Here is a 27,323-nt window from a genome sequence, read left to right as displayed (position 1 = left end):
ATCCAAAATGCTAAACAGCACCAACAGGAGATCACATTTGTCAGATATTAGCACTGGGCCCAGCGTTGGCCTCCTACTAAACCCAGAATTTGAAATCATTCTCTGCACACACACAGCTCTTACTGAAGAAGCCCTGAATAAGACCCTATTGTACCATATTATCCCAATACAACATTTTGCTCTGAAACTTCCTTAGTTTCATAGTTTCCAAAAGCAGAATGGTTCAGTTTATTGGCTCAATTAGCTCCCAGTTTGGGTGCAGGAGGCAGACACCTTTTCGACTATGAAGAGTAAACCTAAAACTGTTCTTTCTGATGAAGCTTCTAGTTAAGGCTGACTTAGGTGAGTCTGAATCATCCTTTAGTTTTGCTGCTGGAGAACTTCCCATGATGCACTGAGCATCTCTATCCTCTCTCTGTATTTACATTTATATGTAACCATTGTATGTCACTAACTTTGTGTGTTCACTCTCCTGTAGTTTTGTTCTCTCTCCAGGTGTCTCTGAGCTGCATTTTCTGACGTCACCAACCTCCCCATTGTTTATAATTTTCGTCTGATTGTCTGTTTTCTGTCTACTAACCTTTTCTCTCCCCTTTCAATTTCATTTTGGCGTTAGCTGCTAACATCTATGTTTTTCCCACTGGAAGAAGTCAAAATAAATGCTGTGAAAAAGGTGTTTTAAAGGCTGCCACCAACTAGATGCAGCCTCTTTCTAATACCTCAGTTAAAATAGGCAGAAATTACAATATATCTGTCTTGCAGCCTGTGCTGTGTTCATTTTAGTCATGCCCTTAGTGTGTCCATAGTTGTTCTGCGGAGAAAACAATTGTAATGCATGAAATGAAAAAAGTACCCTTTGAATTAAACATTATTGCATAAAAGAAAGGTTCACTTCTGGTTTCAGTGAGCACAGAGGTAGTTCAGGCACATCTCAGCTGGGTGCTTGATCCAGTCATTGTTTCTGTAGCACTCCTCTTCTAAAAAGTAGTTTGTGTTTTTACACTAAGCGCTCTGAAAGAAATCACTGCAGTCAATTTTCACTGCATCCAGAGTCAGCTTCCCTCCAAACTCCAGTGAATCGAGGAAGATGTTGTGACTTGGGAAGAAGTTCATGTCCGCAAACTCTTCCTCCTCTTCCTCTTCATCTTCCTCGCCCAAGTTTCCAGGCCCGTGTGATGAGATGTAGTCGACGGTTGAGTTGGTGTCCAGAGAGGTCTGCGTTTGGTCGGAGCTGTCCGAGTCGTGGGAGAAGCTCTTGATGTAGGTGGTCAGAGGATACAGCAGCGTGGCCGGATCAGTACCAGGGTTCAGGTCGGTCTGAGGAGGAAGCGGCGAGGAGACGTTTGTCTGCATGGAGACGGCGCTGCTCTGCTTGGGCAACTCCTCCACATCCACCAGGATCGGCTCTTCTTCCTCAGTGCTCGCGCTGGAGTTACTCTGCTGAGGCATCAGGCTCATCTTGTCCTGTTTGGAAGGAAGACACTCAATGAGGAATGAGGGCCATACTACACACCACAGCTCCAATTTTGGTCCTCTTTTTACCTTGTCTTGTGTGTACTCTTTGGCCCATTTGCTGTTTGCAGGATCTGGCACGACATCGAGCATGAAACACTGGAAAAACTCGAAGAACCTGGGGAAGGAATGTGGAAACCGCCTTAATAGAACCACATGGAAACTTTTCTTTTATGGCAGCACAATCATTTCTTTTTATTGCTGCATATATTCACTGATAATTGCTGCGTGTTTTCTGCAGGACTGTAATTGAATAAAATAACGAAAGGTGTAGGCCTGTTTGTGCTTCTATAAATCCACACAGAGTTCCTGTTGCTCGCATACCTCTGCTTTACCGCTGAACTCTGGCACAAACACACGAGAAACAGGACGATCACGGAGAGGATTCCACACACCAGCAGGAGGGAACTATGAGCTTCCTCTGCAATACAAAGATATAAGATTACAGCTCCTCTGGTCCAATCAGTTAATGAAGTAGAATAAAATAAGTGTTTCAGAAAAGGCAATAAAGTCATACTAAGACATCAGGAGCAGCTGTCACAATAAAAACATTTTGTAATTGCAACGTTAGAAGCAGAACAACTAATAAGTGGATGTAACGGTCACATTTGATTCTTGATGAAAAGAGGTAGCAAAGTCTGAACAAAAATACCTCACACACTGTATGTGCAGTCCCTATGCAAAATCTAGTTCCTCCAACTTCAAGCACTAATGAATACACACCAAATCTGTCGTATTTCACATTCTAATGTGAGATTTACAGCCAATTGTTGGTGTGAAATTTAACCAGCAGAGGATTTCATTCATATAAGTCTGATAAATAAAAGACTACATCCATCAACCAGGTAGCTTAGCTTAGCATAAAGGCCGAAAACAGCTAACCTAGCATGTTTACCATTGTAGAAATGTTCTGTAATGATGTCAATTCCCAAGAAGCAGTTGTCTTTTAGAGGTTCATTGCCATGTATTTACATGCATATGAGGTCTGTGTCTCCACATAACAAGAACAAAAGGTATAAAATCAATCTTGTCTAAGTTTGTCTCTCATACCCTTCGTAGTAGAGGGAAAATGGGGGTCTCTGGGTTTTGCTTAACTGATATAACTTTGTCCATCAATGAAGGATTCTGTTACAGAATTATTTTTGTGGGCTCATCCTCTTTTTATCCCTTAAACTGGGAGCTCACATGAGAGAACACATAGTTAATATAGAAAATATCCAAAAGAATGACATATCTAATGCTTCCAGTAAGATACAGTAAACTAGTATAGAAGTTCCATCTCCAAGCACCTCTAAAGCTCAGTAATTATATCTTCTATATTCAATCAAAAACTGCTGTTAAAAGCCACCACTAACAGCTGCCAGTCAGCCTCATACTGAGTCTGCAAACACAAGAGCTCTGCAATACTGATCTTCTCATCTATCTCTCTACAAGAAAGCATCTAAGAATATTTACCAAAATGACAAACTATTCCTTTAAAAAACACAATTGAAAAGCTGCTTACGGTCGATGAAGAACTTGACCTTTTCACCTGTAGGACCTTCTCCTGTGGAAGTCGAAGCGCTCATCGACACACTGTAGAGTCCTGGAGAAAGGCCTTTGATCGTATATGTTCGCTCTTGTGATGCTACTGAGTCTGAAAATGACCACAAACACACACACAAAGAGGTCATGTTCCTACGTTGCAAACTGAAAGGTTGAATTTGCCTCCTTTACTGTACTGAGAACAAAAATCCTAATGAGGATTAACTCTCCTGTTGTCCTCATTTACGGGCACCAGAAAATAGTGCTTCCTTGTCTGAAAAAAATCCAAAAATTCAGCAAAAAATTCCCCAAATTTATGAAAATGTGCAAAATCTTCAGCAAGAAAATTCCAATAATTCTTTAAAAGTTTCCCTTCAAAGTTTTATTTTAAAAAAAGAATCCCCCAAATCTGGCAAGAAAATTTTCAAAAATTTGTAAAAATCTTCCAAAAATTTTTTAAAAATATCTAAAGTGATTACGCATATATATCAGTAAAACTTCTAATATATTTTTTAAGAATATTCACATAAAAATCAACCAAAATCCAGCAAATTTCGCTGGATTTTGATTGATTTTTATGTGAATGTTCTTAAGAAGCATTTTTAACATTTCTTTTTTTCCACCAAAGATTTCCCAGAGATGATGAAAATGTGGACGTCAGAAAGTTTCACCGTGAAAACATGTATATTTTTTCCATGTTTTCAAACTTTAAACAGGGTTGAGCATCGTCACTCTACATTCTTGAAACATAAAACATTAGTGTAGCAGCAGCTCTGTGATGCTCTGATTTTGCAACACATTGTTTTCACACCATAGTACATCACGGGCATACGGCAATGCACGACATCCTCAAATTTTTTCTTACAGGTCTGTCGGTGTCCACTGCTGTCCTCTAAATAGATGCTGTACGTGGAGATGCAGCCTCTGCGTTGACTCCAGTGAAGCTCTGTCCAGGTAATTTTCACTTCGTTTCCTTCAACTTTGTCTTTGACCACCGGACCAGCTGCTGGAGCTGCAAACAACAAGCAGAACACAAAAAAACCCCACTGATGAATATGATGATTATCATGAAGATATTTAAGTTAACTAATCCTGTTAACTCATTCTCAGTTTTATTACACATATTATGTCCAGCGTAAAGCTAATGATGCTGTTTATCCTCTTTTAGATCTTACCTGACTCCAAAGTGGCGACACCTTTAAATCTGGTCTGACTCACTGAGTTCTCATTGTAGAAAACATACACAGCTGCTTCGTAGCACTCAAACGCCTTAATACCTGCATAAAGAAAGATGGTGAAGCACTTTGAGAGAACAGAAAAACGACATGGACGACAAGAAAAAGGAGAAATTGTAACTGCACTGTAGACGCTACATTTGAGCTGCAGTTTAAGTGATGTACAATTGTAAATAAACCTGATTTAGCTTTCTTCATTGAAGTTTACAGTTGTGGATTGTATTAATTTGAAATTATACTTTGTTCTTTAAAAGTGGTATTCAAATTTCAGCCAAAGCGCAAAAGTTAGATGTGAAGCTCCTTTAGCACTACATGTCTAATGTCATGATGTCCTTAAAATCTCACTGTTGCAGTTGGATTAAAAAGTCAAGAAAAGGACAGACGTAAGACAGAGGTAAGTCTAATGACAAAATCCTGTTTCAGATTTTACATTTGAGTAAACCCAATACTGAAATTGGTAAAAATTGCAAACTTTCAAGTAGGTTTTTCTTAAAATTACATTGCAGCGATACAAACTATTCATTTAAAAACAATAAAAATACTTAAGTATATTTAATGTAAGACAGCAGCATTGATATTACTTGTTAACCCAATTTTGTTAAACTCATTTTAAACGTGGATTTCCAATTGAAGGAATTAATTTAAGCTGTTTCAACAATTCTATTTTTCAGTACAAGTGAATGTATTCCACATTTACTTTAATTTCCCACCTGAAATGACAGTTTGGTTCTCGTTCTTGTCCAGTTTGACCCATCTGAGCTCCTGTAGCTGGCGGCCCTCTGGGTACCACTCGACCACGTAGCCAGCTGGCAGCGGTGCAGTTTCAGCTTTTCTCCAGGAGATGGTGATGCTGTAGTTTCCTGTCGACACGCTCACGTCCGCAGTGGGCTTGACTGAAAAAGAGAAGAACATGTAATCATGTAATCATGTATTCTACAGAGGTGCAATGACACAAATTCAATCTGGATCCAGCATCTGTAGCTTCTCAACAAATATGCACCAGCAGAAAAACAGCCAGATTCGGGTTTTGTGTGATTATTCTGATATAAGCACAAGTCTGAACTGATGGATAACCAAATGGGTGCAATTTGTTTTTGCTTTTGTCAGTTTGACCGGTTACGAATAATCTTTTTGCACTATTAAAGCAGAAAAAGTTTAAAGCCCTGCATTACATTAATAATAAATTTCATTTGTAATGCACTTTTCATTTCAGCAAAATCTCAAAGTGCTACATTAAAGCTATAAAAGGATAAAAACAAAACAATAATTCTGCTCCTTTACTGAACAACGCTGCTAAATTCATGTACAGTCGCCTCTGTGCCACTTCAGCACCATATCCACATTAATGTCAATACAATATTTTACTTTTTATTCTTCTATTTCTAAAATTAATTTTATCCTATCTTAACTAGCACATGACAGCTACTAGTATTGTTGCCACCATTCTGTGTCCAGCTGCTCTACATGTCTTTGAACTGCACACAGGTGACAAAAAAAAGCTTACTTATCTGGCACTATATTTGCACCAGTTTGCCATATTTGCACTATGTTACCAAGTTCTGTTTTTTTCTTCTTTTTCTTTTCTTCTTATTTTATTACTTGTTCAGGATTTGTATATTTATTTATCCCCATCCGTCTTATTTATGTTACTCACCTCTAATTTCTTGTTTTTTACCCAATTTCTTATGCCATTGCCTTTTTTAATTGCCCCCTGAGGACAAAAAAAAGTTTTCTGAATCCAAATCTGTCTCATAATCTCATGTGGAGCATATTCCCAAATAGGTTTTATCAAATCAACACAGAGGTGAATTAAGTGTTGTTTAAGCACAGGGGATCTGGTTGAAACTTCCTTTTTTATTGTACCTTTTGTGCGTCGGGTTGTTACCCTTGCAGGAGGCGACAGTCCTTTGGAGTTGCGGGCCCACACTGTCACTTCACAGTCAGCACAGGATGGAACAGAAAAACTCCTGGCATCAGCGCTGATATTATACGCCCTCAGGTTTGGCCTTCCAACGCCGACTTTATAACCTATGATTTTCCCTCTGGAGACGGACATGTTCGGCTCCTGCAATCAGAGAAACGTTTAATAGTAAAGCTAAACAGCACCACAGAGAGGGAGCAGGAATAAATTCCATCCGCTGTGGATTTATGGGCCGCTAAAAAAATCTCTGAGATGAGTATGTAAGACACATCATTTCTGTTCAGCTCCGCTTTTTCTTGTAAACTGAAACTGCGGCGTCTGCTGTCAGGTTTCACTCGTCTCTCACTGTCTTTGAGTGACATTAACAAACGGTAGGTGTGTGTGTGTGTGTGCGGTAGAGGGTGGATATGTGTGTGTGTGTGTATGAGGATGTCACACCTCAGAAGTGGTCAATTGTTGACCTTTACTGCGCAGAACGTAGTAGTGAAGCAATAAAGATCAGAAAGTGTTGCTGTGGCTACGATGCTGCACACCCACACAAACACAGAGCGAGAGAGGGAACACACGGAGCCTGCAAACCCTCGTGAAACTACAGCAGCAGTGTATTAAGCTTCATGAGTTTCAATGGTGGTAAAGGTCTTTCAGAATTACAGCATTCACACAGATGAAAAAAAAAACAAACTTAGAAGACTTTTGGACAAGATTCTCAACTTACCTTCCAGTAAACTGTCGTGGATGTAGAGTCAGACTCGGGTTCAGTAAACCAGACATCCAGCTCTTCAGCAGGAGCTAAAATTAGACAAACAGTAGCAAGATGTCAGGTTTGACTGCAAAGAGAAACTGGAACTGGTTTTTTTTCGTATTATTATGTGCATTAGTAGTGCCAACGTTTCTTGTAAGTTGTTCTTAATCGCTTGTAGTAGTCGAAGATGAAAAGCTTTGAAATCCTTTGAAAGTGTAAAACGTTCATTAACAGCTTGGTCTGGCAGCAATGAGTAACAATTCCAAGAAACCACATGCTTTCTAAAACAATGTGTATAGAAAATCATGAATTAATAAGGCACACTGTGGTCTAGGGGTCTGTTTTTAGTCTCTTTCAAATTAAAACGAAGGCATTTTATCAACTAACTCATGCTCTTTCCAGAAAGTTTCTTAAAAGTGCAGCGTCTGCTACAAAAACAGCAACAATACTGTAACACTGGCAGCAGAATGATGCTACATGACATGTGATAACTCAGAAAGGACGGAAAGGTCACTCGTAATTTGTGTACGAAATGTGGGAAGCTGCTGTTAGACGTGAAGCGCTCCACGTCCCTACACAGAAGTGCTCATCTGCCTGACAGCGATGAGCCGAATGGTGAGAATGAAAATGAGGTTTGACAACCACACAGGGGAGTTTCAGCCCAGGTGTCAGCCCAGTATTTAAATAAAAGATATATTTGGTTTAGCAGCAACAGTTTTTTTTAAAGCAAACCGCAGATTTTTAGTTTTTCTGGCCTTGCATTGGTTTAGTTTCTCTGAAGAATTAAAATTGTATTCAAATTTGAGATGAAACCCATCACAATCATGTTCAGCAGTCACATGTTAATGCACGAAGACTGTTCTGAGAAGGCAGTTCTGCTGATGAGTTCAAGTGCTGCAGGAAAACTGAGATATAAACCAGAAATTGAATCCCAGTGATGTGTGGTGATTATTCCTTTTCTAAGTTTGATGTTCTTTGAAAGATTTCCTTAAGAAAAAAAATCTAGGTTTGTGCCTTGATCACATGTCCATATGGAGTGCTTTTGCATGCTAGAAGGAATATCATGACCAAAATTAGCAGTCAGCACCGAAACTGAGCATTTCTACCTTGAAACTGCCATTTACAGATTCCAGCTTCTGTTGTTTCGTGTGCCAAAAAACCTAAGAATCAAACCTGTCAACTTGAAGGGTTTCCAAATCATTGTACTCTTGCAGAATTGGTTTCTGGGTCTAACACGTTTAGCTAAATTACTCCATTATTACAACTCGCCATTCTCTAGTGTAAAGTGGTTTTACAGTGTTTGAACAGAGTCACAGGCGAGCTGGTGCACAGAGCTGCAGCGAGTGGAAAGAGTATATTTTATTGCAACAGTGTAGAATTACATTTAAGCCATTTCAAGGCAGGAAGGGATTATTTTCATGGATAAACATGTAGCTTTGACCCTCTTCTTCTTTTCCTTTCGGCTGTTCCCTTCAGGGGTGGTCACAGCCAATCAATTGCCTCCATCTAACCCTGTCTGCTGCATCCTCTTCTCTCACACCAACTACCTTCATGTCCTCTTTAACCACATCCATAAACCTCCTCTTTGGTTTTCCTCTAGGCCTCCTGCCTGGCAGTGGGAAACTCAGCATCCTTCTACCAATATATTCACTCTCTCTCCTCTGGACATGTCCGAACCATCTCAGTCTGGCCTCTCTGACTTTATCTCCAAAGCCTCTAACATGTACTGTTCCTCTGATGTACTCATTCCTGATCCTATCCATCCTGGTCGCTCCCAAAGAGAACCTCAGCATCTTCAGTTCTCCTACCTCCAGCTCTGCCTCCTGTCTTTTCCTCAGGGACACTGTCTCCAGACCAAACAACATGGCTGGTCTCACCACAGTTTTGTAAACCATTCCTTTCATTTTAGCTGAAACTCTTCTATCACACATCACACCTGACACTTTTCTCCAGCCATTGCAGCCTGCCCGTACACGTTTCTTCACCTCTTTTCCACACTCTCCATTGCTCTGGACTGTTGACCCTAAGTACTTAAAATCCTCCACCTTCTTGATCTCTTCTCCCTGTAAACTCACTCTTCCACTTGGGTCCCTCTCATTCACACACAGATACTCCGTCTTGCTGCGGCTAACCTTCATTCCTCTCCTTTCCAGGGCAAACCTCCACGCCTCTAGCTTCTCCTCCACCTGTTCCCTGCTCTCACTACAGATCACAATGTCATCTGCAAACATCATAGTCCATGGAGACTCCTGTCTAACCTCGTCTGTCATCCTGTCCATCACCATAGCAAACAAGAAGGGGCTCAGAGCTGATCCCTGATGTAGTCCCACCTCCACCTTGAACTCCTCTGTCACACCTACAGCACACCTCACCACTGTCTTACAGTCCTCATACATGTCCTGCACCACTCTAACATACTTCTCTGCCACTCCAGACTTCCTCATACAAAACCACAGTTCCTCTCTGGGCACCCTGTCATAAGCTTTCTCCAGATCTACAAAGACACAATGCAGCTCCTTCTGACCTTCTCTGTACTTCTCTATCAACATCCTCAAAGCAAATATTGCATCTGTTGTACTCTTTCTTGGCATGAAACCATACTGCTGCTCACAGATGTTCACCTCTGCCCTTAGTCTCTGCACATCTCCCTTGTTCTTAAAGATGGGCACCAGCACACTTCTCCTCCATTCCTTGGGCATCTTCTCACTATCTAAGATCCTGTTGAACAACCCAGTCAGAAACTCTACTGCTACCTCTCTGAGACACTTCCATACCTCCACAGGTATATCATCAAGACCAAGTGCCTTTCCACTCTTCATCCTCTTCAATGCCCTCCTCACTTCATCCTTACTAATCTTTGCTACTTCCTGGTCCACAACAGTCAATTCTTCAAAGTACTCTTTCCATCTTCCCATCACACTATTGGCATCTGTCAACACACTTCCATCCTTATCCTTTATCACCCTAACCTGCTGCACGTCCTTCCCATCTCTGTCTCTCTGCCTTGCCAACCTATACAGATCAGTCTCTCCCTCCTTACTGTCCAACCTAGCATACAAGTCATCGTAAGCCCCTTGTTTGGCCTTTGCCACCTCTACTTTCACCTTACGCTGCATCTCCCTGTACTCCTGTCTACTCTCTTCAGTCCTCTCAGTGTCCCACTTCTTCTTAGCTAACATCTTTCTCTGGATCCACTCCTGTACCTCCTCATTCCACCACCAAGTCTCCTTATCTCCTTTCCTTCCAGATGACACACCAAGTACTCTCCGACCTGTCTGCCTGATCACTTTGACCCTAAAGTATCAAATATCAAAGATTTAGTTTTGAAGCTATGATATATATCTGTACTTTTATGAACAGAAAAGGCAAAGCATTGTTTACTGTGGCACATGAGCTTCTTCGAGCACATTTCAAAATAACTGTGAGCGAATTTTCATCCTCAAACCGGTAGCTGCCAGCATGACTGTGACATAAATGCAGTTGTGGTGAGTGTGGACTTAGATGTTTGAATTCTTATCCAGGAAAACGAGAACGTTAGAAGAAGAGATGTAATTAATGTGTCTGAGAAGTTCCACCAAGAAGTACCATAAAACACACTGTATAAGCAACTATGTTAGTGTTTTGACTTCTGCTACAGCTTGTTTTTCATGGAAACTAATGATCTGTCACATTCATAGCTGATATATCTATGTAGAGACACCTGCTTATCTTTACACCATCGGTATTACAAATATGCAGCGATACTTCCTATAATGCGTAACTGTCATCTTAACATCTTCCTCACTGTGGCTCAAGGTTTAGCTGATCTTTACCAAGACTCAACAATAACGAACAATTCTCAGTGTAAGTAATTCTGCATATTGTGTCTTATCAGTAATAGCTGGTTTTGTTCTCAACACAAAAACCCAATTAGGCCTGTTTCGGTGGCTAATAGGTAGTCAGTGGTTAACTGTTTCAAAAAGCCAGAGGAAAGGAAACATTACTGCAGCATCTGATAGCCTGCAGAGATAAAGTACCACAGAGATACTGCACAATTTGCCTGTAGACAGAATCAGTAGTGTTTTCATTCAGCCAACAGCACATGAAGGTGGAACTCTGATCAGCTTTGTGGAGCTGCAGGTTAGCGCACCATTTCTTACCTTCCTCCTGAGTCCAGCTGGAGATGTTTGCGCTCCACTCGCTCCAAATACCCGTGCTGAATTTGGATCTGGCTCTGAAATAGTACAATCTGTACGGCTCCAAAGAGGAGACGGACCAAGAGGAGTTCATCTGCACGACCTGTAAGTCAACAATAAATGTATTTTTTCAATGATTTAAACTCAAACTCTTTCTTGCAGTAATGAGCCACTTGTGAATATTGTCTAAGAACACCTGAGAGAGAAAAAGAGGTCAAATTTCAGCTTCTAGTTTAAACTTGTGCATCATTGTGTGTTCACCTCTGTAGACACTAACTCAGCCACTCATATCTGCCTTCAGATCTGAATCAGCAGAGAGCTTGTGAGTTATCACCATCAAGCTACTGTTGATCTTCAAAGGTTTCATGTAACCTGCAATATTTCTCAATACATTCCACTGAAAGTCCCTAAATGGTCAAAGCCTGCAGCAGTTCAGAGTCCTTACTGAGTTGAGAGAAGATGTCCATGTCTGTTGATCAGCTGTGTATTGAATCTGCACATGTTGAGTCTCCACAGGTTCTTTTACTTCGATGAGGCACTTTCTGGACAAGCACTCTTGCAGGTATAGACCCGGAGCCAGGGGCATCGCTGCTCGGATCGACACAATCAACAGAGTGCTCAGATACACTGAAAACCTTGCAAATATCATACAAGCTTGAGTTTCCTCTGCATGATTATTGATATTTCTGAGAACAGACGGAGGGTACATCGTAAAAAATGAACAGTTTTTTGGCAGTTAAAAACACAGGCACACAATCAAACACATCAGTATTTTTGCAAATGGTAATTGCATGTTTTACAACATTTGTCTCTAAAATCACACCGTTTTTGACTCTATTAGAATTAGCAAAGATGTAATTATTTTTGCAGTTGTGACATTATTAGAAAAAAAGATGCACTAAGCATGGGAAAAGGGCAACAATTTTTTAACCTGTTATTTTACAGATTTTCCTGTTTTCTTACATTACAGATAATAGCCAGTGAAGCCACAGACAAAGTAATGATTTACATGCTAATCTCTGGGGGAAAAAATGGACAAAAAATACATTTGTTGTTTTTCGATCTGTGACTGTAAAATTATATAGTTTTCACAGTTTTAAAATCCGCAAAAATATCACTAATTTGCAGACAGATGACACACAAATTTTTTTATGCTTATTTTACAGATCTTCCCTGTTTTGTAAAATGACTGACAATACCTAGTTAAATCACAGAAATAAAACATTTACATGTTAATCAGGCCAAAATTATAATAATATCCACATTGAAAATCAGGATTTAAATAGTAATTTTTTATTTTTATTTTTTTAACCATGTGTGACTTTAAACATATACAGTTTTACTATAATTAAATCAACTATAAAATGATTACCTTAAAGAATATTTGTGGTTATTTACACGTCTTTTATAAGTTTTTAAACCTCATCTTTAATGTCTTTTTTCTGGCACTCGTTTTCTGCCAGATTTCACTTTTTTTTTTTTTTTTTACAGCTTTTGTTTCAACGGTAGGCAATCATCAACCGCCATGGTTTGACTTTAAAAGACAGTTTTCACTACAAAGCCGTTGTAAGTTTGTAGTCACAATGTCTCATGTCTTGGAAGCAACTTGAAACTGTCCTTACATGCAAAACAAACCGTGCATTCTGTGCAGAAGTTGCACCTCATGAACTGAAATATTTGGACTTAAACAATTTGTGTGCATCTTACCAATATCACTGAGTGAGTAGTTGCTAATGGAGGACTTCACAAAGCCCAGCGAATTATTGACCTCAACCCACACCGAGATGAGCTGGACAGATCTGGACAGAGCAAAACTCGCTGATAGTGACTCAGTTCCCGTACTGGAGACACTGTGTGGTCCATCTGTGTGGTTTCCAGTTACAGTTCTCACGCTGAAACACGCAAAGCCAAGTTTCATTTGTCAGTAAATACCAGTAAATACTGCATCATGACATTATTGATGAGTGGAATATTCAGGAAATCGAATATTTTGGTGATTCACCGTAGCTTTGATCGAGTCCCAAGGTAAGTGTCCCATCCTCTGTTCCAAGTGCAGACCAGGACTCCACTTTCATTTTCTGGACTTCATAGGTACATTTAAAGTTTTTTGGGAGATCTGGTGGGTCTGGAGACCAAAGAAGACAAAGAAGGATTTAAAGCAACTCAAATACTGAGCAGAGAACAACACTTAAAACACTTTAGGAACTGGGAAGTAAAACTATCTGGATTAGGTTGTATCTTCAAAGAACCAAAAGAACACTTTGCATTTATATCCATGCCTACATTTATATCACTAGGAGTGTGCTTCAGTTCAGGAAACTGTTGAGCTGCATGCCTCAAAAAAACAAAACAACAAAAAACAAGCTTATTTTAACTTTCAAATTAGCTACATGTCTGTGGTCAAAATGAGCAACTTTTCACGGTTAACTTTGACACTTTGAGCTCAGCCTGCAGAAGTGTGGACGCTCAGTAAAGAAGAGAAAGCAGAACCAAAAGCTGCTCAAGCCGCTAGATAAAATAACTGTAAAGCATCCTGAGGGGTGTTTTCTTACTCACACAAGTATCGACTGGTTAGTGGAAGGTACATTTAGTGCTTTTATCAACATGAAAGCTGCCGGTTCAAGCTGAACTAACAATATGGCTTCAGATATGTAAATGTGTGCATTAAAGGTTTGCCTGTTGTGCTTTACTGCTCAGTTAATACTCACATCCTGCTAAGATGTCCAGTCCGCAGGGGTCCAGTTGAGAGAAACACTCACACCGGCAGCTGTACGTTCTGCTCTTTGTTATGTTCACCACGTCAACAGATATAGTTGTAGAATTGACGTCCTTGTGCGTCTGTAGTGTGGTGGGGTCATCACAGTACATTGACCCTTTGCACTTGCAGTTAAAGGTGCAGTACACTGTGAAACTGGAACCCAGCTGCACCACAGAGCCAGCAGTGGACTTGATGTGGCAGGATTTCTCACCTAAAGCAGAAACAAGAACTTACACTGACTGCAATAGTGTTGCCTGTTTCATAATGGCAATGTAGAAGATTTTGGATTTTTCATTTTTGTAATTTTGGAGCTAATATGAGAACGTCATGTCACACCATCCTAGCACAAAACCCTTATCCACATGGCACATTTGTACAAGATTATTTTAAATACTAGGCTGCTTGTAAACCATCATATAACTCCTACAGTGTCCACAAACAAGACACAAACCAGAATCTACACACAATTTAAAGTTTTTTACATAGATGGAACGTTCATCTACAAATAATATAAAGATCTATAAAAGAGAAACAGCTCCAAAGCTGTTAGAAGTGTGACTGTCATCTGAACTTACCAATGCAAAGCTGCGCAGCCAGCACAGTAACGGCGATGAAAACGGACCAAGACAGGAACATTGTCGCCATGAATCATCAGTAACGATCTGAAATATGTCTGTTTACCGGGGTTCACCTGAAAACAAACAGAAGTACACAACTGCATGCGGAGAATTCTGTTTTTGGACGGTAAAAACTGCGTTTATTAAGGAATTACGCGCATCTTATTGGCCAAAAGTACAATCTAATGCTCTGTGAAATCGCCCTTTGACAACAGGTGCTTGATTTTAATGAATGTAAAATCACATTTCTATATATTTTGAGCAGATTCGTGCGATAAATACGGCGCCAGGTATCTGCGTAAATCCAAATATCACGGTGCCAAAATCGATAAAACGAAGCCTCAAACTCACCGAGACGTCCCATCCCAGCATCATATCAAAGGTTTATTCGCCTCCTGGGCTTTCGGGAGTTTTATCCGTCTTCGTATCTGCTCCTGAACATCTTCATGTGGAGCAGAAAGTCCAGACAGCAGAGCAGAAGCAGAGACTCGGTGCTGACTGACTGCCTGCCGCCTCTGGTGTGATGTGAAGAAGCGCAAACTGTCTCAGGTGATGAGTGAAGCCAGAAGCACTCAGACCTCACTGACGCTGCAGAGCCACATCATTAAACTGACACCGTGCAGAAAAATCATGCAGGATTATTCCTTATCATACAGTAATATATGCAGATATTTATAAATTACATGGTGACTAAACGTAGCACATCATTTATCTTCATTATTTTATAGGATTTTGAGATTCTTGCATAGTTTTCTTTAAGAATTTTAGACCTCTGCCATTGTATTTACTTATTTTTTGATTCATTTGTGTAACGCAGGCAATAAATGGCAATGACTGAAGTAAAAAATAAGTGATCAAACTATTCTATTTGGGTCTTTAATTTCACACAGGACTATTTCTTTTCTTTTTATTTATGTACAAATATTAATATTGCAATGAAAAAACAGCTCCATTAAAAGTAAATGTCTTGCATCAAAATCAAGCAAAGTGCACATTTTGAATGAATTGTATAAAGTAAGTGTTATTATATATGACAGCAGATGACTGTGATATAACAGTAAAGCATCATTATGTCAACAGGGTGTTACTGTTGTAGCTGCTAGAACTACTTTATATACAGTTTTGCACACAGAAACAGCAGATATCATAATCTGAGGGCTCATCAGATGTTTAATGCGACAAGAAAGCTGAAAAATGAAGTTCTGGTACAAGAATCCATTCTTAGTTTGTGGACTTTTTCTCCGAGCTTTGATTTTTGGTGAGATATTGAATCATTTGAACCGTTTCTAAAATTAGATTTTGAGGGGAAAAGCATTTGTTAGAGCTCTTTCTTAGCAACTCAGAGAAATCTGAAATGTGGCGTTTACGACGGACCAAAGTTTGCAATAACCCCCAAATTTTTTTAACTCACTGGTTCAACCTTGAACAAAGTGTTGTGCTTCAAAACCTTGTTATATTATCTTATTCTTAGAATTAACTAAAGTTTTCAGATACATGTAGTCGAGCAGAAAGTTCAATATTTCCCTCCCTGAAGAAGCATAAATTTGAAATACTCAAGTAAAGTGCTTTGTGATAGAACTCATCTGCTTTCTCTCGCTGAGTCTGATAAGGAAACTCTTCAGACTGCTGTTTAGACAATGTTTTGGAAAATATATGACATCTGAGAAGAAGGAGTTCCAACAGACCCTCAGATAAATTTTCGTCATCACATTTTCCACGCAGCCCAAAGTCTCTCACTCCCTCAAATGCATCCCCATGTGTTGCATTGTGGGACTTTCCCCTGTAGCGACACTGCATTCATTAGAAGCAAAATACAGGCGTGAAAGTGAATGGAAGAGTTAAAAATCAGCAAGAAAGATGGGACATGATTCTCAGAAACAATGAGGAACACAAAGATTTCGTAGAACTTCAGTCTGTCAGTGAAGGATAGACCCCCCTGAAATTTAGATGTTCAATGAGGAAGTGAGATGACGCTCAGGAAGTGATTAAAACGACGTTTAACTGCAGGTGGTGCACGTATGAAGGTTTAGGTTCAGCACTATACCATCACTGAGCCACCGGCTGGGGAACCCCCAACTGCCTCCTCCTCTGCCTGGGTGTTGTGGAAAAATTTCACACTTGGTGCTACTTCACGGTTCACTAAAGATGGCAGCTAACATTCGAAACACAGAGAGAGACACACCCTAATAATAAAATAACTGTTTTGTAATGTAGAAAAGCTGTTTTGATGTAATATTTTCCTGTGAATGATCAGAAATACTTCTTAGCTTCCTCATATGCATTCAATTTAGGAGCTTCCCTATGAAGGTGCCTTGTTCTACCTGTAACTTACAATCTTTCTAAAGGATCTATAAGTTGGAAACAAGGCTTTACTTAGAGTTAATGTACATAAATTTGTCCCTTTCTCATCTATGGGATAAATATCATGAAGCGTGAAGGGAATTTCTTAAAATGTGTCACAAAATTTGTCCAAGTGCTAACCACCCAGTCAGTGTGCAGCCAACATCCCAACATAGAGTAATGATTTATAATGTATGCAACTCAGTAATATTTTTACTTTTTTTTCTTTTTGCCTTTATTCAGACCATGAAACACAGAAAAAACTGTGCAAAATGACTTGCAGCAAAGGTCTCACCAGCCAGGACCTACCAGTCCAACCACCCTTTGGTTGCCCTGTTAGAACAACATTTAATCGCTATACAGTCTTTTTTTCATTGAACAACATTGTTTTTGACCCCATACTGATGATATTTACAGACCATCTGAAGCAGTATGTTTCTTTCTGATCACACAAAGTCACTGAGACCAACATTTGAAGTGAGGTGGTGCTTTAATAATGCTTTTCTGAACTCGGTTTAGTAGTGCCGTTAATCCAGTTTGTGCCATTCTCATTGTACCTGCTACCTCTGTGCGTTATAGTGTAGTTCATTTGACAGCAGCTACCTGAGGGAAGTAACCACCATTCAGAATTGTCTCATCTGCACACAGAGACAAATCTGCTGTGTCAGGTGTCATTATGTCGTCTTGTTGCACATCCAGAGATGAAGGAACCTCTGTTTCCCCGACATCCTCAGTCGCTATCCTTTCTTGTAAGAAGTCGCTATTCAAGACACTTGTCTCAGCAGTTGTAGGCCACATAAAACCACTAACAGAGCCGAGAGTCAGTCCCTGAGGTGAATTAGAGAAATCCACATCCATACTGAACAAAAAGCCTCCTAGAAATCCTTCAAACACACTTGTATCTTCCACATCATTTGTTGGAACATTCATCTGGTTCTCCTCTGCATCCTCTTCTTGTGGAGTCAGTGAAGCGATCTGGGGTTTGTAGCTGTCAACAAGCATTATTCCAGTTTGAGACGGGAGTAAAGGTGTCTCCGGTGTGCGTTGTCCTGACCCAGTCTGGGACCCTTCGACATGGATGGCGGGGTACACTTCATCACTCTCCTCCTGAGAGATCACGATGATGGGGGACAGTGGAGGGTCGCTGTAGGTGGACGAGAACAAGGGTTCGTCTCCGTCGTGCTGGAGACCAAACGTAACGCAAAAATCAAAGAAAAGCAAAGCCATAGTTACACTAAATGTACTGCGGATGTGTTAGGCAGATATGCGTCATCACATCTCTTATTTGGTTGTCAGCAAAACAAAGTAGGTGGATCTGTGAGATTAAAACCAGAAAGTATTAATCACAAAACTTCCTACAGTAATTCAGACTAGCAAACCTCTAGAAACTATTTCCTGTTTTAATGACATTCCAAAACTGATTGAAAATGGTAGCATAGTAACACTTTTATATCTAGCAAAAAAGTGTATTTTGCTATGCTGGTCTGCGCCGCAGATTCCCACCGTTGATATGTGGATTTCCCAGATATCAGCCTTGCTTCCATTGGAGAAACTGACTCACAACTTAACCATAAACTGGACAAACTTTGGAAACTCTGGAAACCCTTGCATACTTTTTTACAGAGACTCTGACTCGTTCACTAACAAATACTAATATCTGATTTTACCCTGTCATGACAGTTATTCCCTGTACCACGTGTCTTCATTTTTGTTTTTTTTCTTTTTATTTATTTATTTTTATTTATTGTTTTGTTTTGTGTTTTTTTTCTATTTCCCCCCCTTTTTTTATTGTGTACCTGTTTTGCTGCAGCACTTGTTGTTGGGGAGGGTATTTCTGTTTTATATGTCTATTTGTTGTACTTAAATGCAAAAATCTAATAAAAAGAAAATTAAAAAAAAAAAGAAAATGGTAGCAAACTGATCTTTTGCTGATCTCTTTTAAAAATCATCCTAAATACCATCTGATTTTGCTGTTTTTTTCTTTTCTTGCTGGTGTTGCTGCAGTCCAGGAGTTCACACAGAGAACAATGACTTCGCTTCGACTTAATTACCTCCAGTAGTCTGATGGCATTACTGTGTTCTGGCTTCGGCAAGTTTTCAACAAGCCATGCTGGTCCCCATGAAATGCACTTCTGTTTGATACTGGGATAGAAAGACAGTTAGTTTTTCAGTGTTTGGTACTTAAAAACTACAAATAAACAGCCCTATTATACCACTAGACCCAAACCTGACAGGACGCTTTCACCACATTTAGTACAACTTTTTCCTCCATGGTTTAGGTTTCTGTTCGTATTAATCTTGTGGGTTTTGGTTCATGTGATCATGTTGCGGTGTGGCATTTCATGAAATCACCCACAGCGACATCCAGCCTTGTTACTTGTAAAACAAAACCTATGCATATTCAAGATCAGTGGCAGGAGATTAAGAAAAGAAAACCGGCTATCCACACAAAATACTTTCATTATTAGGTCATGTTTGGTGTCCGTTAGGATGACTGTTATTTGCCGTATAAAAGCGAGATTTTGAGCATGAATGATGTTTATTGATACCTTTCTCTCACACAACTCCAGCACATCAGGTTGGCGAGGATCCCTATGAAGGTGGTAAGGATGAAAACAATCACAATGACCAGGCCAACTGGAGGAGATGACAAGGGAAAGATGACACAGTTTAGCAGACTATTTGTCAGAATCCCCTATAGCTTTCTAGTTTTAAGGTTTGCTCTCAAAATAGAAAGAATGAAACATTTAATAGGTTGGTATTTGTGAGTTACAAGACTGACCTGCAGGAGCTGCCGGCTGAGAGGAGATCTGTCTCCCCCTTGGTCCTTCTCCTGCTGAATTAGATGCTGTCAGCTGCAGAGCCAAATCTCCTTCAGGACATTCGAGCCACATCTGTCTTGGTCCAGAAATAGGTACTGTCACTGGAGAGAAACAAAACCAGGAGTTAGGTTGTTAAAATATGCATTCCATTTAGATGTTGTTAATTATGGTGGGTTGGTAAAAATAATGGGTAGGTAACTTTGACGGTGGTACGTTTCCAAGAACTCAGAAAAGTGCACTAATAGTCAGAGAGCTTCAGGTAAAAGGTCAAATACAAGCATCTCATACTATGAAATTACTTTATGTACGAACACATAAGTGTGACAAACAAAAACCTAACTGAAGTCGAAGTAACAGTTTGAACACCACTATGTTCCAGTCCAGTTAGAGCATGTTGTGCCTTGGATTATGTGTCTGCACATTCTCAGTCAATCAAGGTAAATGTGGGGGTTTCAATAGAAACTGGACTTCTCTTGTAGGTTCTAAGATGTTTCACCTTCATCCAAGAGGCCTCTTCAGTTCTAACTGAGAGTTACAGGATTTATAGTCACTCCAGGTCACATGTAGCCTAGCTGCGCTAGACCCATGCTCTGAAGACGCAAGGGTCTAGGCATGCTCGACAGGGAGGGAGGGGGGCTAAAAGGTTGTCTATCAAATCACTCTGCAGCAATTGGGTAGGTATACAACCAATCAGCGCAACGAATAGGCTCCTAGAGCGCTGGAAATCAGAGGATGCGGTAGTTCGGTGAAGCCTTATTTATACAGTCAATGGGTGAAGCTCAAGTATATTACAGACATGTAAACAGAAAGATTATTCAGAGTCGGTGTTAATGGAGCTCAACGACTGTTGTCGTTTTTGTTGTCGACCCTGGCAGAGAATTAAATTCGTTGCCGTGGGTTGTCTAGCACGGCTAGGCTAGTTGTTTCCGGTTGTTTCTGTCAGAATCGTCGCGCCTCTGTCGTCACTTAGTTACGCCCGCCTTCTGACTCTACGCTTCATGGTGATTCGTCCGGCCAGTTTTAGAAGCATTCAAACTCGAGGCTTATGGAGGATAACTAGACCCATCCTGGCAGAGAATTAAATTCGTTGCCGTGGGTTGTCTAGCGCGGCTAGGCTAGGTCACATGGCTAATGACCCAGGAGTCCCATGCCTCACAGAGTGAACTGTTATGAAAGCAGGTGGGTTTTTTGGTGCTATTTTTCAAAATTTAAAACTTTTCTAAGCTTTTGGGTGGGCTATGCCAGCTGCTGGCCCGGAACTATGCAAATATTACAGCTGTGCTTTAAGTAACAGGACAAAGCAGAGTTCAAGAACTGTGATGCTGTGTGGTATTTCAGGAATTATTATCAAATGTTGTTACTGAAAGTACATTTTTGACCTCTGGAACACATAAACAAATTCAGTCTCAGTAGGACTTCTAGTGAGATTATTTTGTCAGCTTTTCTGTTTCTAAAGTCAGAAGCGATTTTGCAGTTATAGATAAAATCGTAAAAAGCACCTGGGGGCGAAAAAAGACATTTGAACTACTGCAAAATGTTGTGTCACACTTCCTCCAGCGTCTCATTTCTTATTTTCATTGCAGCTTTGGTATTTCTTACAGACCCTCAACTCTTTAAAAGAACCAAAGGTGCATCTTTTTTATCTAACCTCTGTTGCTTCACCCTCTAACACTCTTCACCCCAACAAAACCCCCATTTATGATTTTTGTTTTTGTCAACAAATCATAAAAACACCTAAATTGAAATTAAAAGTATGACATTCACAGTTTTTTTTATACATATATATATAACTAAGTCCTGGGCCTCTACACTCCTTTGCAACCATTCTGGGTCAGACTGTTGTTGTTTCTTTGTGCTAAGATCCCATTCGCTTCCATTTGAGATTTTGTTTTTCATTTGCAAAGACTTCAATTTGCAGCAAGAGCCTATAAAGAAACTTATTTTGTATGTATAAAAGTATCCAGTTCATGTTTTTGTCAGTGCAGTGTAGCTGTAACTACAACCACCTAATTCTAACCAAAGTCTGAAAATGATCTATGCTTTTGGATATGAATAATGAGGCAAAACAGCATTAGAGAAAGATAAGTAATTAGAGTAAAACAACAGCATTCAGTCACACAGCACATTAGAAAGTCGAAAGGTAAGCTCAGGTGCTTTTAATAAGAGTTCCAGAAATAGTGTATAATGCAGGCTGATTGGTAACAGTTGTGACTGATGCATGTGTGCACAAAGTCACATGGTTTCCTGTTTGTGGTCAAAGCCAGTTCTAGAAAACTCAAGACACTGTGAAAATGATGACAACCAGTGTTTGAAACACAGGTTGGTATCTGCTAAACATCAAATGAGTCAAATGTCAAAGACGTCACAGATACACGATCAAACCACAAAAAAAAAAAAAACATGTTGAAGTCCAGCAGAGCCTCTGAGTCTGCTGTCGTGTTGCATATTAGGGTTCTAAAAGTTCTCCTTTCAGCTGCTTCAAAAAGTAATTTGTCAGATTACACAAATAATCAACCAGCAGTTCAACGTTTGAAATTCACCACATTACGGGAAGTGAGTGCCGAAAAACCCTGCTGATGCATAGAAGATTTGTGGGAGGGGAGTATCAATGGAATGCTGGTTGTACACTTTCCATTATGTAACAGAGGCTTGTGTTCAGACACAACATATGCATACTACTGCAGGCATGATTTCCCACACGTGTGCAGACACAGAAAGCCTTCGCCTGATCAAGGTAAAGCACAAAACATATGGTTAAATGAGGACCTTACAGGGGAGGCATTCGTGATCTACAAGAACAGGAAACTCACCGCAAAGTTGTGTTTCCTATAAAAACCTCCACATAAAACCAGCATGTGTTTTGCTGTGATGGAGAGGTTCAAGCGATCTGATAAAACAGGGCTTTAGAGGTAATTTAAAGGCCAATTTCTACCGGCTTAAAGGCATTTTCTCACATATTCAAGTGATCTCACGTCATGCATTCATATCATTGCCATCCACTGGGTTTCAATCAGCCAATCCTGTCTACTTATGGGGCTGTAATTAACAATTCTTTTCACTGTGGATTAACTTGTTGTTTTTGTTTCAATAAATCAATTAACTGTTTGATTTCACAGATATTAGAAACTGTGACAAAAAAAATGATAAAGGGGCTCACTGTTTAGTTCTGTGTTGCTGGAGTCCAACGTCTGAACATAGATGGTGTGCTTTGTGATGAAGCCCCTCTGCTGGTCAACAGGAAGCTCGTCCCATTGGATCAGGATCCGTCCACTCTCATGAACCAGCACTGACATGTTCGGACCAGAGTCTGGCTCTAAAACACACACACAGAAACAGACATTGATGGCTGTTCACGCTATTGAATTCAGCGCATGATGTGTGGCCCGAATCTCTCATTAAAAATAAATTACAAAGTTAACAAAGCTTTGGGGGACATGTTGACTCTTACTCATCTCTCTGGAGTAGATGAGGCTGGATGATGGAGCACTGACACCTCTGGTGGTCACAGCATATAAAGAGACATTATACCTCACACCTGGAGTCAAACCTGAAACAGTATCAGAGAAAAAAATGGCACCGTATTCAACAAATATTAAACTTGACTCATGAACACTGGCTTCAGCTTCATGAAAGGTATCAGGTGAATTTTAAATCCTAAAGAAGTGCTGATGTGATACAGATTCAAAAAAACTAAGGGAAACACGTGCAATACATCAAACGGCCACAAGAGGCCACTGTTTGAGCTCAGTTGAAGCTCTTGTGTCTTTCAATTCACCAACATCTTGTGCCATTTAGACTTAAACACTGTTGTTCTACAAGTTTTGTTGAATCTCTTTGACTGAATTGTAACTGTACCTGTGATGGATGTGGTTTTCAGATCTTTGGCCAGCTTTTGCCATTGCATCTCTGCTTCAGGTACACTTGTCCATTCCATCACATAGTACAACAGCTCCTCTCCAAACGCTGACCCCTGTTTGTTCCTTGGGCCCGACCAGGAGATGAACACAGCACTACCATTAGCTGCACTAACCAACTCTTCCAGGACTGGACCCAAAACACCTGAGCAGAATACACTTCAGTTTACACAGCCTACAAATGTAAAAATGTCTTCTGTGTGTAATGTTGCCGTACCTGAGTGTCTGAGAGCTACACGAGCTGGTGGAGAGCTCCCGTATGAGGTGACAACAGAGACGTTCAGAGTCTTAACCCCTGCCGGTACCTGAACTGAACAACTGTTGACAGCAGCAGCACAGGTGTGTTTCTGGTCATTAGCCAGAAAGATGTTGTACTCTTTCACCTTTCCGCTGTAATCCTCTACAGATGGAGACTAGGAAAGAAGTCACTTCATCACTTAACATCATCCAGCCAGTATGCATTTTTTAAATTAATAGCTTGGGATGTGGAAGTATTTGCTGAGAGTGTAGGACATGACAGATCCCACTCTATTGCCTGTCATTTGATTATAAATATTAGCTTAGTTTAGCTTGCATAAGTGTAGAAATGGGGGGGAAATAGCTGCCTGACTTTGACCAAAAGGGGAAATCACAGATAATTTACAAAATAACACAACTTGTCTGTCTGTTTTGTGGTCAGGTGTTGACCAGGAGGTTGCTGTCAGAAGAAAAAGATTTTTACTGCACAAATATGTCTAAATATAATTATGCATTGTTTGTCTGGTCTCCATCTGCTATCCTGCTCTCCCCATCCTGACCACTCCCTCACCCCAACCAGTCGAGGCTGACACCTGCCCTCCCTCACCCTGGTTCTGTTGGAGAATTTTTTGTTGTTGTTCTTAGTACAGTGGAGGAAATGTTGGGTTTCTTTCTTTAAAACTATGTAAAGTGCTTTGAAATTGCATATTTTGTGAATTGGAGCTTTGTAAAAATTACAATTAAACAAAATCAATTCAAATAAAGAACTTGAAATATGACAGTGGTAACAATCTCATCATATCAAGTCTCAATCATAAAGCTCCATAACAGTAGGGTATGCCTTACAATCAATGAACAAAACATGAATTCTGCATCACATCCAGATCGATCTCCAGTATTTGAGTAGGTCTACATCACAAAGTTGGCAGTTTCACAATAAAAGTCCAGATTCAACAAAGAGTTATTGCACATTACCTTCCACAAAACAGTCACAGTCTGCTGACAGTTTGTTTCTTGGCCACCTAATATCCTCCACACATGCAGCTGCTTCGATGGACCTGAGGATGAAGTGAACACAGAGTTGTTGCCTTTGAATGAGTGACAGCTAACCCTCCCAGTTAGAGTCGATTTTGCTACATGATAATTATGAGCTTGCCTTTTCCAGGGCTTGTTTCCCACACAGAGGGGCTCCATTTGCTGCAGAGTGACCTGTTGCTGGACCTGGACGTGCTGGTATCCGTCAACCCTGAGGCTGAGTAACATGTTCTCATCTGGAACTGGTACGCAGTCACAGGCCTCAGGTCGTCCACTCGTATCAGACCCTCAACCAGCTCGGTTCCCTCTCTCACTTCCTAAAAGCATCGACAGATTAGGTCACCTGCAAACTGCCTGACAAAGGCTGAAATAACCACAAAGCCGTCATTGCCGTGGTAGCATCAGCTCACCCAGGAAACGTTATCTGCAGACATCCTGACGGACGATCTGAGCTGCACGGGGGATTCAGCGGTTCTCCATTCAATCATGGCTGCTGTGGAGTTGCTCCCAAAGTCTATCTGTGTGATATGAGGAGTTTCTGGTATCACTGCAAAACAAAGGAACACAGCTGTAATGCACACAAGCATGGTTAGAACATGCGAATGTAAACTGACGTGTTTTCAATCTTTGCTGTTGTTTTATATGTATTTGTGTGTTTTGCATCTCTTTTTAATTGGTTTAATTTTGTTTTTGGTATTTAACATATCTGCAGTCATTTTACAGTCATTTATAATAATTTTTGCCACTCTTTATCATTGGTTTGCTTTCTTTTTTTCAGTAAATGTGTTATGTGGTTGTTTTACATCTATTTATACTATTTCTGGTCTTTCTCATTGTTTTTTTTTTTGAAAAACACAGCTCTTTGTGTTTTTCTGAATTGTCAGCATGAAATAGAAGAGAGCCTTTTTGACCCTTTGGGGTCCTGAGTCTACTATCCATCCATCCATTCTCTATACACCGCTTTAACCTCACTAGGGTCGCGGGGAGTGCTGGAGCCTATCCCAGCTGACTCGGGCGAAGGCAGGGGACACCCTGGACAGGTCACCAGTCTGTCACAGGGCTACATATACAGACAAACAATCACACTCACATTCACACCTACGGACAATTTAGAGTAACCAATTAACCTCAGCATATTTTTGGACTGTGGGAGGAAGCCGGAGTACCTGGAGAAAACCCACACATGCACAGGGAAAACATGCAAACTCCATGCAGAAAGATCCCAGGCCCAGCCTGGGATCTGAACTGAGGATCTTCTTGCTGCAAAGCGAGAGTGCTAACCACTACTCCACTGTGCAGCCCTGAGTCTAATATGCCTCTTGATATGTCCAATCATATACACAAGTGATGGTGTCAAGAGATAACCAAAACAATAAATAAAACAGTTTAAAATCCAGAAAACCATGGTTGTTTAAGTGGCTGTTTAAAACTTGAAAGGTTTGCTGACACAGTGGCGGAGGTGGGTTGACACAGAAAACCAATTGTTTGCTTCAAAGAGTCATTACGCACACAGGAAAACAGTTTGCTGATAGTCAGGTCACATTAGTCAAATCATAAAACTGTCTAAACACGACATTTCACATGTTGACTCATTTCCCAAGAAAGTACCTAATAATTCAGATAAGAAAATATAAGAACTAAAAAAGTGCGTTTATGCAGATGTACACTCATGTGGACAGAAACTCACCGATATCCTTTATGCAGAAGATGAAAGGATCAGATTGTGAAACCCCAAAGGGGTTGTAAGCAGCGATGATTATCAGGTTTTTAGTGTTTTCTTCTAACATTCCTCGTCGTATGGTGATTTTTTCAGCATTTCGGGTTTGAGCTGAATGTATTCTGGTCCCATTTTCTCTGATTAAAAAACACATATTCACAATAAGGTTTGGTGAAATCAAAAGTGTACTTTGGTCAAGGAGAAAACCTTAATGCGACTTAATACCTGTTGATTGAAATGTTGTACAACATGTCGAGGTGAGTTTCTTGTCCTCTTGTCCACGAGCAGTTTATGAAGTCTGAGCTTCTTGTTGTTTCACAGATGACATTTTCAGGTTTATCTGGAGGCACTTTAGTGGGAAAAAAATGGAAAATAAAACAGATTGCCAGTCTTTACACCTCATGTGGAGTATAAACTAAGATTTCCTGTGTTTTTTAGCACATTAGTCCTCACACAGTTTTAGTTCCACATCTGCAAACAGTGTAACTTTGTACTCTTTTTTTTAAAAATTACACTTCATGTTTTTTACACTAGTCTCAGTCTTCTATTTTCTTTCCAAAACCATGTTTGAACTACAATTGTTTGAACATCTCTGCTACCAGCTATGACTAGAGTTAGCCAGATTACTTTATATGTATTCTTTATTGATTCTCCATTTTTGCCCCATTTGTTTGGCTTCCACCCACAAAAAAGGAGCTTTATTTCAAATTGCTTGACTGAGATTGAACAGGGCTCTGAGTTCAGTATTGCCTGGTGTGAAGGGACTGATGATTG

At 40.2% G+C, this 27,323-nt stretch overlaps 2 protein-coding genes across 2 annotated transcripts; both read right to left on the bottom strand.

The window, feature by feature from the left end:
• Window positions 1–449: 449 nt before the first annotated feature.
• On the bottom strand, window positions 450–15,035 carry il12rb2 (interleukin 12 receptor, beta 2a). The gene is given in 17 exon segments (XM_022213846.2): window positions 450–1,464; window positions 1,543–1,630; window positions 1,837–1,933; window positions 3,017–3,148; window positions 3,902–4,048; window positions 4,212–4,313; window positions 4,982–5,164; window positions 6,135–6,336; window positions 6,908–6,981; window positions 11,074–11,212; window positions 11,555–11,697; window positions 12,817–13,001; window positions 13,112–13,187; window positions 13,190–13,234; window positions 13,818–14,078; window positions 14,443–14,558; window positions 14,836–15,035. Coding segments are annotated over 16 exon segments (2,406 nt in total). The 5' UTR covers window positions 14,513–14,558; window positions 14,836–15,035; the 3' UTR covers window positions 450–1,002.
• Window positions 15,036–15,479: 444 nt separating this feature from the next.
• On the bottom strand, window positions 15,480–27,323 carry il23r (interleukin 23 receptor). The gene is made up of 13 exons (XM_022213814.2): window positions 26,775–27,323; window positions 26,520–26,686; window positions 25,243–25,379; window positions 24,954–25,149; window positions 24,773–24,855; window positions 23,778–23,973; window positions 23,502–23,705; window positions 23,095–23,193; window positions 22,804–22,959; window positions 19,607–19,747; window positions 19,374–19,461; window positions 18,876–18,966; window positions 15,480–18,006 (listed from the first exon to the last, which is right to left on the bottom strand). Exons 1-13 carry the CDS (start codon window positions 26,798–26,800, stop codon window positions 17,410–17,412), a joined length of 2,181 nt encoding a protein of 726 aa, XP_022069506.2. The 5' UTR covers window positions 26,801–27,323; the 3' UTR covers window positions 15,480–17,409.

Source organism: Acanthochromis polyacanthus, chromosome 4, assembly GCF_021347895.1.
Source record: "Acanthochromis polyacanthus isolate Apoly-LR-REF ecotype Palm Island chromosome 4, KAUST_Apoly_ChrSc, whole genome shotgun sequence".
NCBI lineage: Eukaryota > Metazoa > Chordata > Actinopteri > Pomacentridae > Acanthochromis > Acanthochromis polyacanthus.
This window is presented reverse-complemented; position numbering and strand designations above follow the sequence as displayed.